The 14629-nt window shown below is 35.9% G+C and overlaps 1 protein-coding gene across 3 annotated transcripts in view; it reads right to left on the bottom strand.

Annotated features, from left to right (window-relative positions):
* Nucleotides 1-14629, bottom strand: part of gbe1b (glucan (1,4-alpha-), branching enzyme 1b) — a 251310-nt gene that overhangs the window by 127197 nt on the left and 109484 nt on the right. For all 3 annotated transcript variants that reach the window (XR_015509028.1, XM_087283697.1, XM_087283698.1), the window contains exons 8-10: nt 8624-8739; nt 7987-8114; nt 2740-2838 (exon numbers count right to left, since the gene is read on the bottom strand). Coding sequence is in view for 2 of the 3 variants with exons in the window: in XM_087283697.1 (XP_087139823.1) it covers nt 2740-2838; nt 7987-8114; nt 8624-8739 (343 nt within the window). In the remaining variant the exon portion in view is untranslated. The remainder of the gene's footprint in view (nt 1-2739; nt 2839-7986; nt 8115-8623; nt 8740-14629) is intronic.

Here is a 14629-nt window from a genome sequence, read left to right on the forward strand (position 1 = left end):
AGAAAACAAAACTTTGTGTGTATTGCATACAGTTAAAGTGAGAATTATTAGTCTCCCTAAATTATCAGCGCCCCTGATTATTTTCCCCAATTTTTCAACACATTTCTAAACAGAATAGTTTTAATAACTCATCTGTAATAACTAATTTTTTTTTTAATCTTTGACATGATGACAGTAAATAATATTTTACTAGATATTTTTCAAGACACTTCTATATAGTTTAAAGTGACATTTAAAGGCTTAATTAGGTTAACTAGGCAGGTTAGGTAATTAGGCAAGTTATCGTATAATGATGGTTTGTTCTGTAGACTATCGAGAAAAATATATAGTTAAAAGGGGCTAATAATTTTGACCTTAAAATGTTTTTTTTTTTTTTTTTTTAATGTCAATCTGCTTTTATTCTAGCCGAAATGAAACAAATAAGACTTTCTCAAGAAGAAAAAATATTATCAGACATACTGTGAAAATTTCCTTGCTCTGTTAAACATCATTCGGGAAATATTTAAAAAAAGAAAAAAAAATATCAAAAGGGGGTAATTAATCTGACTTCAACTGTATATCAGGCTTATTTCATTGTCTTTTCTGTACCTCTATGTGCTAGATTTAAGATTCATCAGTCACTGCAGGTAAATCAAATTGGAAGAATAACAAAATGTGGTGAAACATAAGCTTATTTCAGTACTAAAGCCCAGTGTTTATGCTTAAAACAAATTTAACTGAAACGGGTGGCACGGTGGCTCAGTGCTTAGCACTTGTCATCTCACAGCAAGAAGGTTACTGGTTTAAGTCCCGGCTGGGTGAGTTGGAATTTCTGTGTGGAGTTTGCATGTTCTTCCCGTGTTGGCGAGGGTTCCCTATATTGGTTAATTGAATAAACTAAATTGGCTGTTGTGTATAGGTGTTAATATGAGTGTGTATGGGTGTTTCTCAGTACTGGGTTGCAGCCGGTAGGGCATCCACTTTGTAAAACGTATGCTGGATAAGTTGGTGGTTAATTCCACTGTTGCTTCCCATAATGAATAAAGGGACTAGGCCAAAGAAAAATGAATAAATAAATGAATGAATGAATATTGTATGCAGAATCAAGCAGCATAAATATGAAAGAAACACATGAGATCAAAAGTCTTGAACGTTGAACGTACAAATGGCCCCAAATCACAAATAGTACAAAATCTTCAATAATTTCAATGAATTGATTTTTTTATTTTTTTTTGCTTAAGGTAAACTGTTATCTATAAATCAGTATAATCTTAAACAAACATAAATTAAAGAAAATAATAAAAAAATAAAAACGCTTAATAAATCTAAACATGCCATATATGCATCTTAAATCCTAAATGTAATCTCAGATCTGGTTAATGGAGATTAATAATTTGTGACAGAACTAGTTTTGACACTAGGGACTCTATTTTAACGATCTAGGTGCAAGGTCTAAAGCGCATGACGCAAAAGCTTTAAGGGCATGTTCAAATACACTTTTGCTATTTTAAGGACGAAAAAAAAAAAGGTCTTGCAGAGTTGTGCTTATTCTCTTAATGAGCTATGAGTGTGTTTTGAGCATAACGTGCGTTAAACCAACCAGAGTCTCATCTCCCATTCCTTTTAAGAGTCAGTTGTGCTGTGCCATGGCGCATTTGCTATTCACATGGTGGAATTTGTAAGTAGAAAAACTTTGAAATTTCAACCAGCCAAAGTGGCTTTTAGTGGTGTCTGTCTAACATGCCATAGCTAAAATCTACCCACATTTGGCGGTTGGCAGGTGTTAATGTAAAGCCCTGGATGTAAGCATGGTTAATGTCACATAGGAAGCAAAATCTGAAGATCTTGTTTTTCCATATGCTTGCAAAAAAAGGTTTTACAAATCAAAACTACTCGATTGTCCTTTTTTATGTTTTCTAGGCTGGCAGATACTCCGGGGACCCAATTATAGCACTTAAACACAGAAAACCACCAGAGGTTTCCAGAGTAAAAGGCAATAAAGTAGATTTCTTTCTGATTATTTTAGATATCACAGAATGATAAATTAATCGTGAAATACCATCAGGAAATCTCCCCCACTGAGGGGTCAAAGTGGCAAACTGATACAATAAACGGCTACAATAAACAATAGTTTTAAACAGCGTCTCTCTCTGATCCGATCAGTCTGATAAATGTGCTTCTGCCAAGAAAAGAAAAGAATCCCAAAATCTCCACGTATAAATATATATCCATAATGAGGAGACCTTCATTAATATGCATAACCACAGAAACAGCGCAGAACAAAGGAATGCTTTAGATCAACTCACAGAAGAAACCCTAATTAAGAAAAATGATTGAAGAATTGCCCATAATTATACTTTTAATTATGCACACTCACCAAAAAAATACAAGAAGAAAAGCGACCGAAACAATAGAACACATCCTAGTTTCCAGGAGCACGACATTATTAATATAAATCTGCCTAGAAAAACTGAAAATCGCCCTATTTATCTGATCCACCAGTTGCTAGTCAGCTTGTAGATACTGCATCTACATATCAAATTCCTTCTAAAAAACATATTAACACATTTTGCTTGGAAACGTGCACAATGAATGAGACACTTATATGTATGATAAGGCGAATTTGTTGAAAAGTGAGCAAAGACAAGTGAGTTGTCAGTTACACTTATTGAACAGTAGTTTGAGTGTAAGTGAGCTGACTGATCATTCTCTTTTATGCCATTTCTTACTTTATGTTACAGTGAATTTCTAGAGACTCACTTGAATCCATTTGTCTGGAATGGCCATGGCCAGGCGGTAGTCAAAACCCAGACCTCCTTGTTGGACTGGACAGCAAAGTGTAGGCATCCCGGACACATCCTTAAAAAAGAAAGAATATAATTATTTAAGGAAAGCTCCAATTATATAGGAAATACGCTCATTTTATAAGTCACCTAACAGTTAAACAGTTCAGTTCCACCATTTTGAAACCATTCAGCCAATCTCTGTGTTTGGCGGGAGCACTTTTAGCTTAGCTTAGCATAAGTCATTGAATCAGGTTAGACCATTAGCATCTCACTAAAATATTGGAAAGATTTAAAATAATTTTTCTGGTTAAAGCTTCAGTCTTCAGTTACATTCGGCACAAAAACTGAAAGAAAATTAAAAGTTGCTGTTTTTTAGGCTGATATGTATAGGAACTATACTCTCATTGCAGTAGAACAATCAAAAAAGTTTGCACACAAATACATAAGACGATTTATTGAAATGTTAAAAAAACAATGTTCCTCAAAGTAAGATAGGAAGACAAAGGGAAGAAGATATTTCACCTTCAACAGTGCATAACATAATTAAAAGATTCTGGAGGAATTTCAGTGCGCAAAGGACAAAGTTGCAAGCCTGAAGCCTACTTCACACTACAGGATTTTAAGTTTGATATGAAAGTTAACGAACATGGCTATGATGGGGGGAGGGGTGCTCTGAACAATGCATCAAAGAGGCTTGCTGAAACATCGCCGGACACCTCGCAGACAGAAATCCAATATCTAGCATGGTGAATATTCCCGAGCAGTCAGCCGACTCGGCCCCATGTGCAATCACATGTAGTGACGAGCTGCAGCCAATGAGAGAGCATATCAGAATGAGCTGAATGACCTTGTGTTCAGGAGCTCAACAGAAAGGTCTGTGATTGGCCAGAATGGACATCGATGCACTCGCTTCATTCTCCGTTAACACATACAGTAGACGAGAGGAGGCTATATTAACAGAGGAGCTCGAATTCTGTAACCATTAAAATTACTTTACTGGTCATTTTGACTGTTCTCATTTAAGATGTCATATTGTTACATCATATTTACCATTAAAACTTCTCCTGTGATGTTAAAATTATGCTTTGAATGACTGTCATCATATTTTAGGACACTATTAGCCTAAAAAATCTGATCTTTTTTTTGTAATACAGCCTATAAATATGTAGTTAAGATACTAGAACACGCAACGGTCTGGGCCTAGCTTTCATTTTCACTTTCAAACAGGAGCTATTTTGTGGCACAGAGTATGCTGTTTTGAAATATATCTCTGAAGTGAGTGTGCTTTTTGCTATCAGAAAGTTCTGTTTATGTTAGCAGGAAGTTGAGTCAAAACTGCATACATATTTAGTCAAAGCAAAACGTAGCAGACATGCATGAAGTCATTTTGACCAATATGGTAATTAAAGGTAGAAATGCTCCATTCTCTATCGTTTTGTAATTAAAAAAAAAAAAAAAAAAAAAAAACAATGTTAGAAAGAAATACACAGATATGTAGAAAAGTCTGGGTATTATAGACATGTTAGTTTTATTTCAGATTTATGAAATTACAAAAACTAAAAACTCTGACTGCCTCTGTAGTTCTAGTGTTAAAGCCACATCCCTCGACTTGAACCTTACAGATGGACGATTGATCCAATGAAGCATCATCTTGCTGGCGATGTTTTTAAATGCTCCCTTGAATGCTCGAAATGCTGTCAGTGATGTAATCAGCACACAAGCAGCCAATAGTTCAGCTTTTTCTGACAACGATTCCCCCAAAATTTCATTGGCTGTGGTTTGGTAGCTTGACTGAGTTGTTGGTGAACTAGTTGTTGTCAGATAATGTAGCGTGTGACCCCCCTTTTGTGGATTATTACATAGTGTGAACACCACATTGATAAAAAGACACAAAATCAAGTCATGTACTGTGAACGCACAGCGATCTGCCAACGTTTTAAATCATGTAGTGTGAACTAGGTTTGAACAGAACAACTGTGATCTCAGATCCCTCATATGGCACTGCATCAAGAATCGCAATTCATATATAAGCGATATCACCACATGAGCTCAGGAATACTTTGGCAAACCTTTGTCAAGTACTACAATGCAGTTACATTTACAAATGCCAGTAAAAATTGTACTGAGCCAAAAAGAAGCCCTATGTTGACAGTGTCCAGAAGCACTGTCGACTTCTTTGGGCACAGAGGCAAGGCAGCTGGGATGGACCATCACACAATGGAAATGTGTACTGTGGTCAGACAAATCAGTATTTCAGGTTTTTTAATTTAGTTTTATCTATATTTTCTGTGAGAAATGCACGCCGTGTGCTCTGGACTAAAGAAGAAAAGGATAATCCACTGTTACCAGCAACAAGTCCAAAAGTCAGGGTCTGTCAAGCTATGGGGTTGTGTCAGTGCCCTTGGCAAAGGTAACTTGTACTTCAGTGATGGCACCATTAATGCAGAAACGTACATTTTTGGAGCACAATATGCCCCTTCTTTTTACCTTTACCATTCAACGTGCATATTTCAACAAGACAGGATACAGGTATTTCACAGGCCTGCCTGCAGTCCCAACCTGTCTCCAATAAAGAATGTGTGCCACAAAATGCGTCAACAAAACCCTGTACTGTTGCCCACTTTAAGACTTGTTTGCAGGAAGAATGGGTCAAAACTACCCCTGAAACACTTAATCACTTGGTGACTTCAGTCCCGAAACGTCTTTTAAGTATTTAAATGCTTTACTGTTTCAATGTTTTTGAAATGTGTACAAATACAAGTCAATGTAAATTTAGAAGCACTTCTATCTTTTTATTTGTGTTTTCCATACTGTCCCAACTTTTTCAGATTTAGGGTTGTATTTGAAAAACAAACAAACCAAAAATTATTTGCCCAAAACTTTATTTTGCCTAAATATAATCTTACCTTCAGTCACATATGGCCTAATAAAAGTTAATTTATTTTTATTCATGTAGTGGGCCGCCTCACGAGAATATCACAACCAGAAAAATGCATAATTGCTGACAAATACCTAAAAACTCATCAACTTTCGCCAGTAATTTGGTTAGCAGGAATCTCCAGCCATGCTAGGCTTTTCTTCAGGGTATCACACAATAATGCAGCCCCACGCACGCCACCGAATTAACCAAAGCTTTTTTGTTATATCTGTAGTGCTTTTTATGCTGTTTAATTGTTTCCTGCAATAAAAGCAAACTTTTAGCATTCAGAGTCCAGCTCTACCAATGGAGCTCATAAAAGAGAATTAGACGATATCTCCGGTGGGCTCTGTCCACTAATTACGAAAACACAGAAGTAAGTAAGTAAAAAGTAAGTGGTGTCATTAATCATGGCTTTAGACAGAGCCACTGAGTGCTAATTTAATGCGGCGCGTCTCGTTGACTCTGAAGGTTAATTCCGTCTTTGTGGAGTTTGGGTTACAGTAGCGCTTTTGACAGGATTAAGGTTATCAAGCCATGACTGAAGGCCTTGTGGTCAATTCGGATGATATCTCTGCATATTCTTACACCTACTTAAGACCAGACACTGCAGGTGAATTCTTGTTAAATTGTTCTTTGGAAAATTCCTAAAAACAGTTCATGCCAGATTTACAACATGATTTTAAGCAGCAGATTTTTTCACTCCTGCGTTCTTAAAGGGCATGACATTTTAGGGTCGTGTGAAAGAAAAGTTGAGAGGCTGAAAAGACACACAGACCATGTTTATGCTTACAAAAACATAAGCTCGGCATACACATGATTTCATATAGGCTTTGTGCTTCACTTGTGCCTTTGTAAATTAAAGAAACTCTAACTCCATTCACAGAGTTATCACAGGTTCATGATGTATTTCTGTTTTAATCTTTATAATTTTATAATTGTATAAAATAAAGTGAAACAAACATCCCAAGCATGTATGACCATGCTGATAACAAGCCAGATGCACAAAAACATGAGCCTTATATTAATTATTCATTATTTTCATATTATTAATATAATATGACCCTCGTATATATATATATATATATATATATATATATATATATATATATATATATATATATATATATATATATATATATATATATATATATATATACATACACACACACACACACACACACACACACACACACAATATTTAAATAAATCCGTGAACAATGCTGAGTTTTATTAACTGTGATTGCTGACTGAAGCACATTTTAAAACAAAACGCATCTTATTTTATTATTTATTTATTATTATGCATTTAATTTTGAGCTTGACTATTTTATTTATTTATTTAAGTATTTATGTATTTAATTATTTCTTTGTTTGTTTGTTTGCTTGTTAATTAATATTTTATAATTTAGATTTATTTTATTGCAAATGGTTTCTTCCAAAAGATAATTCGACAATGTATAAGAGATAGCACTTATTCATTGTCCTGCAGTGTTTACCTCCAATTTCCCTTAACACATTTGCCTGAATGCTTCTAGTACACCTAGAAAAATCTTGATTAGCTGGTCCAGGTGTGTTTAATTGGAGTTGGAACTACAATATGCAGGACACTGGCCCTCCAGGACTGAGTTTGGCCACCCCTGATCCGGACAATACGTGAATATGTTCGCTGTTTTTGACTGTTTGTCAGCATCTTGTGACAGAATAATATGTAGGTTAGTATATGCTCCATCCAGCTGTTTTCTTTTTGGTCAGCTTAGCCTTTAATTAAAGAATACGGCTCAGGACAATGTTCGGTGGCAAGCAACCATGTAATAAGCAGGATATATATTTTTTTGAAACATTTGTTTTTTCTTAGAATAAAGTACATCAGTCTTACACAATAATGCTCCACTTTGCATCAGACTTCTGTTAAGCCTGTCAGCCTTTATTCTGTGATAACAACAACCTAGGTATACATTATCTCCTACATAACCCCCTGCAGGATTATACAAGACTTCCCAGCTTTGTGTTATTCAGCAATAATCATGTGGATGTACAGTATTGCTTACTTATTTGGCTTTTTATGTTACTCTGTGTCCCACAGAAAGCTAAACAAACTGTACAGGGAGTGCTTAGGAAACCTGTTTGAAAACAGCCATATTTCAGCAGTTTCGTGCATAAGCCAAGGCTGCTGGGAACAATAACGTTGCATTCACAATCATTTCCAAGCATCAGAATAAGAGCAGAACTGCTGAGCAAACATTTCAGCAATGTTTCATTGTGCTGACAGCTTCTGTACAGAAAACAAGCGACGCATCTCACCTCAGCGATAGTGATGCAGTCTTCATAGAGAGTGTGTAAAATATGGTTCGCCAACATCAGGTAGACCAGAGAGTCCTCATCCACCTGCAGGCCAAAGTACTCGTTATAATCCCCAGAAAATCCAGATCCTGTGGAAAGTGAATGTGAAATCAGAATTGCACAAGTTGTAACATTTTAACAATCAGCAATTATGCAAAAACTCATTTTAAAAAGAGCTACGATAAAATCAACTTGCAAAAAAACAAAACACACACAAAGTCTAATGTCATGTTTCATTAAAACAAGAGTCGGATTCAAAGTGATCTTTGAAAACCAACCCAAATTCATTAGCAGCATCAGTGCAACAAAATTAATATGAAAAAAAGCAAAATGGCAGGATAACCTTTTGCTGCACTACTTGTGTAATTAATTTCTTGCTTGAAAGAACTCGTATCACGCGCTTCTTCCGTTAATTTTCTTCATTTATGAGAGTTTACGTAACAGCGGCGCTGTGTATTAAAGCTGCCCTTGGAACGGCTCCTCTTCCAGGAAAACACTTTTTTTCTACCTGCTCTACAATAAGCGCCTGTGACATTTACAGCGGCAGGAGTTGTTAATGCACAGTAATTATTAAGTGCTTAATTTTCTATGGACGTACCGATGCCGTGATGATGGTAGAGCATGGATGTGACTCCGTCGAACCTGAATCCATCAAACTTGTACTCCTCCATCCACCAGCGCAAGTTCGACAGGAGAAAACGCAACACCTCCCAGCTGCGCACACACACACATAAACACAGAACTGTTATGCAGGTCTCACATGAACATGTGTATTTGAGTCTTTGTTCATCCCAAACACTTGAGTTAATGGCATGAATCATCTGCAAATAATGTTTTTGTATGAAATCTTTCATCTTATATTGTTTTGTTGTCGTACTATGCAATTCCAAAACATTTTAATAAATATCTACTTATTTCATTTGATTTAAAATATATATTTCTGTAATCAAAAGCTGGAATTTCAGCCTAATTCAAATTACACACAAACAAACAAGTGAAAAAGTAATTAACTTTGGGTATTATATAGCGTAAGGTGAGGTGAGGTAACAACGTAACGTAGCATATAATGCAACGTAGCCTGTCCACAGTTTAACTCCAACTCTAATCAAACACACCTGCTTATAGATTTCTAGTGATTTTGAAGACACTTATAAGCATGGGCAGGTGTGTTCGAATAGTGTTGCAGCAAAATTCTGCAGGACACCGGCACTCCAGGACTGAGTTGCCCACCCCTGACATAACATAACATAACATAACATAACATAACATAACATAACATAACATAACATAACATAACATAACATAACATAACATAACATAACATAACATCATAACGTAACGTAACGTAGCTTAACGTAACGTAATGTAGCGTAACGTAACGTAACGTAACGTAACGTAACATCTAACGTATCATATAGCATAGCATATCATAGCATCACATTCAACATAACATATAGCATAACATAACGAAACATAGCATATAACATAACATATAACATACAACATAACATATAGCATGACATAACATGTAACATATAGCATACAGCAAATAACATTATAGCATAACATAACATAGTATAAAATACAGCATATAACATAGCATGTAACATAGCATAGTATTGCATAGCACAACATAACAGCATGACATATAACATACAGCAAAACACAGCATATCATATAGGCTGTTTCTCAATATGCGTTCTTCAGCGGTCTTGCGTCCTCGTGTTTTCGTGCAACGTCATCATCAGCTGCCCAAGTTCAGTTCCAATACTCAAGACCGCAAGTACGGAAGACGCGTGAAACTTCCCGAATGTGATCTTGATATCGAGGACGCACTGATGCAGACTTGAGCACCAAACTCGCTCTGGAAGTCCCAGAAGTTATTGCGACTGGAGGTGGGAAGCGCAGCATTTAATTTAGATTTATTATTGAAGTTCGGAGATATCATTTATTTACCTCAGGAGCTTCCCTAAATGAAAAGGTGAAAGTAAATGAAACCATGAACATCTTTATAAAGGAATAAACACATTAAAGCCTGGTTTATACTTCTGCGTCAAGTGACCAGCGTAACCCACGGCGCATGCAACGCGTGTAGCTGTGCATTTATACTTCTGTGCGCTGTCTCTGTTGGTCTGCACTGACACTTCCGAAATGCTAGTTGGCAGTGAGGTGTTAATGTTCCTCTGTGTCGAGTTTCTTCGCTGCTATTTTGCTTTTCCTGAACACTTCCGGGATGTACAAGTGACTCAAACTCGCTCATTTTGAGGCAGGAACCGGCGGATGTGCAACAACTTTAACTATGAGGTAAACACAAAACAAAACTTTCCATCCGGAGCTCCTTCATGGGACTCCACACAACAATCGCTCCATCAGGCTTGCACCCTTCACATGGGTCTCGATCCCGCCCAGACCCGCTAGAGCCGACCAATCACAGAGCTTGCGCTACACGTCGTTGCGACGTGTAGTTACATTTTTTGAGAGGTGCTCGTCAGCGACCCCGACGGCCACGTGAAGGGCTATGCGACAGCGCCGTAGCATACGCCGGCATTTGACGCAGAAGTATAAATCAGCCTTTGGGGTGTTTGTTTGCTGAAATTTGTATTAAAATCTGTTTTATTTATATTGTGCAGAGTATATTTCTAACATTTTTATGCATAGTATATATTTTGATAAGGGGAAAAACTAAAGTTTTAATCTATTTTACCTGCTTTTATCATCTTTGACCTAATACTGTTGTCGATCAGCACCACCTTCTGGACTGATTATTTAAAAAATGTGATCTATTAGGATGGAAAACAACAGCTGTGAAGGATTTCCCTTCGTTGTCAGACAGCATCTTCTAATGTTTAATTGAAGCCTCGTCATCGCTAAAGTCAACCGTTTCTCTTTCTTTCAAACATATAACCAGATTAAACAAGTGTAATTCACCAAAATGTTTGACACACACACGTAGCCTAATGTACTGTCCCACTGTTCATTCATTTACTGTGACAAAGTGAAAATAAAGTTTTGAAATGTTTTTAATGTGTTTAAAATTTTTAAACACTTTAATAGTATTGTATATCATTAATATAATAATACAGTTGATTAGCTAATTAGTTGATAAATTCATTGAGTAACATGATAAATTACAAGTGCAAACATCTGAATGGTGTTTAAAAAACACTAATGCAAACAATGATAAGAATGATGAATGAAGGAATGAATGAGCAGTGGTTTACATAGTAAAATAGCATTCATTTTCCTTTAACCTAGACCTTTATATATAAGAGGTCACCACAGCGAAATGAACCGCCAGCTATTCCAGAATATATTTTACACAGCAGATGCCCTGCCAGCCGCAACTCAATCTGAGAAACACTCATACACCCTCTCAATCACACACTCATTCCCAACAATAATTTCGTTTTCCCATTCACCTCTAGCGCATGTCTTTGGACTGTAGGGGAAAGTGGAGCACCCAATAACCCACACGAACATGGGGAGAACATGCAAACTCCACACAAAAATGCCAACTAGCCCAGTCAGGACTCAAACCAGTGACCCTCTTATTGTGTGGCGACAGTGCAAACTACTGAGCCACCCACAGCAAAATACACAACTGTATTTTTTTCAGATTCTACAAAATATGGCAAATCTGCTAACAGTAGATAATTCTAAAGCAGATCATTAACATGAAGGATATTTGCTCATGACTTTTAGAATGAGCATAAACATTATTTTAAACCAAGAATCTTCAACAGGGGGTCCGCAGCAGTCCTGCAGGTGGTCCACTAATTATGGCTTACAGTGTTGTAAATTTGCAACAAACCCGAGTACATTATTGAATTAACCTTAGCAAAAGCTTCAGTTCAGCTAAACGTTTCCCTGTTTGACTAAATTTGCTAAAAGTCAAATATTAATGTAGTTTATGACAAAATTAAACATTATTTGAATGACTCTGCAATTCTGTGTGTAAAAACATTAATATGGTAATAAATGCATGGTATTCTAAGCCAGGATTAAAATGCAACACTAGGATTTAAGCATTATTTAACATAACTCCCTTGCTTCATTTATTTTTTTTTTTTTTTGTTTCTCCAGTAGTTTTAAAATTGTCTTTATATTGTTTTGGAGGTCCTAATATTAGTTTACATCCATTAAGGCCAGAAAACACTTTCATTTTCTCATAATATACAAATCACAGCATCAGCTCTTTTCTCTCAGTGCCTGAAGATTGTGTTCAAGAATCTTGTAAATAGTTTTGCGATGTATTCATATCCTGTGTCATTTCTATATTAAACAAAAACTGAAATAATAAAAACAATTGTTTACAAAAAAATTAACAAAATAGTGTGAATAAAATAGAACAATAAATAAATAAATAAACGAATAAATAAATAAATAAATAAATAAACAAACACAAAGTATACAAATTATAAAAAATAAAAACAAAAAGCATAAAAAATAAATAAACATTAAGTAAATAGTTAAATAAATGAATAGATAAAACAAAATAAAGTAAAATAAATGAAAATGAAATAAAAACTTTCACCCCTCTGTTTCTCAGTGTAGTATGACCTGAAAACATTGGATAATTCGGTGAAATGTATAAAAATCTTTCCAAAAACCTGCTCAGAATTGATCAGACAGGTGGTAGATGTAAAAATGCCTAAACCCTCAAAAAAATGATATTTCCTGTGGCTTCCAGAATGCTTAAAAATAATATGAAAATGTAACAATGGTGTCAGTTTCACTGCATCAGTATGAGTTGCCATCCTTTAGAAACATTTCAATGAAGTAAGAAATTGCACTTAATGTTCTCGGATGAATGTTTTGCTAATCACATTATATTAAATCCATTAATGAGAGTAATTAAGATATGATAATCAGTCAGCAAAACAAAAGCATTATACCTTGTTTTTTGCACGTAACTTTTTCTGCATTTTTTTACTGTTAACTAAATAAAAAATAAATATGTATGGAAGTATATGCTCATTTATTTCTATATTTTTAATTCAGTATTACAGTAATTTCAGTAATGCAATTCTGCACAATATTATATATAATAAAGAAAAGTTTAGTTTAGTGGATGTAAAAACACAAAAAATGGTTATTTCAGTAAGGCAGTTTTTAGGTTGAAAAACTAACCCTAACCCTAACCATGAAGGAAGATTGTGTATATGTTTATGTTTAAACTTTTTATTTGAGGTTGGAAGTGGACCTGGACTCTTGAAGTATTGGAAATAACTGTTTTCTTAGTTATTTGCCATTTTATGTGTTAAATATTTAAAAGTTAATTCATTTGTATTTAGCTGCCAGTTTGGATGTAGTTTATACCAGTTTTTCACCAGTTTTGATAACACCTATCAAAACTATGACACATTTAATGACGTTATGTAAGAGTATAACTGTTGATGTTTTGAGATTGTAAGCAGATCGGACTATGAACTATTTGTGAGTGTTAAAGCTAGCTTCTGCTGATGAAACTGCAAACTACAGTGCATCCGGAAAGTATTCATAGCACTTCACTTTTTCCACATTTTTTTTTTTTTGTTACAGCCTTATTGCAAAACGAATTAAATTAATTTATTTCCCCAACATTCTACATACAATACCACATAATGACAATGTGAAACTGAAAAAGACTTAAAAAAAAAAAAAAAAAAAAAAAAAAAAAAAATCACATGTCCATAAGTATTCAGAGCCTTTGCTGTTAAAGCTCTAAATTGGGTTCAGGTACATTTTGTTTCCACTGATCATTCTTGAGATGTTTCAGCAGCTTATTCGGAGTTCACCTGTGGTAAATTCAGTTGACTGGATATGATTTGAAAAGGCATACACCTGTCTATATAACGTTCCAGGGTTGAGAGTGCATGTCAAAGCACAAACCAAGCATGAAGAAAGGAATTGTCTGTAGACCTCTGAGACAGGATTGTCTCGAAGCGCAGGGCTGCGGAAGGTTATAGAAAAATGTCTGCTGCTTTGAAAGTTTTAATGAGCACAGTGGCCTCCATCATCCGTACATGGAAGATGTTTGGAACCATCAGGACTCTTTCTTTAGCTGGTCAGCCATCTAACTGAAGTGATCGGTGGAGAAGGACTTTAGTCAGGGAGGTGATCAATAACCCAATGGTCACTTTGTGTGAGCTCCAGCATTTTTCTGTGGAGAGAGGAGAACCTTACAGAAGGACAACCATCTGTGCAGAAATCCACCAATCAGGCCATTATGGTAGAGTGGCCAGATGGAATCCACTTCTTAGCAAGGGCACATGGGGCCCACCAGGGATTTGCCAAAAGGCATTTGAAACAGAGTTTGGAGTGAATGCCAGGTGTTACGTTTGGAGAAAACCAGGCACTGCTCATCACCAGGCTAACATCATCCCTACAGTGAAACATGGTGGTGGCAGCATCATGCTGTGGGGATGTTTCCCAACAGCAAGAACTGGAAGACGTGTCAGGATAGAGGGAAAGATGAATGCAGAAATGTACTGAGACATTCTGAACGAAAACCTGCATCAGAGTGCTCTTGACCTCAGACTGGGGCAAGTTCATCTTCCAGCAGGACAATAACCCAAAGCACGCCATCACAATATCAATGGAGAGGCTGCAAAACAACTCTGTG

This window comes from Danio rerio, chromosome 15, assembly GCF_052040795.2.
Source record: "Danio rerio strain M-AB ecotype USA chromosome 15, GRCz13ab, whole genome shotgun sequence".
NCBI classification, from domain to species: Eukaryota; Metazoa; Chordata; class Actinopteri; order Cypriniformes; family Danionidae; genus Danio; species Danio rerio.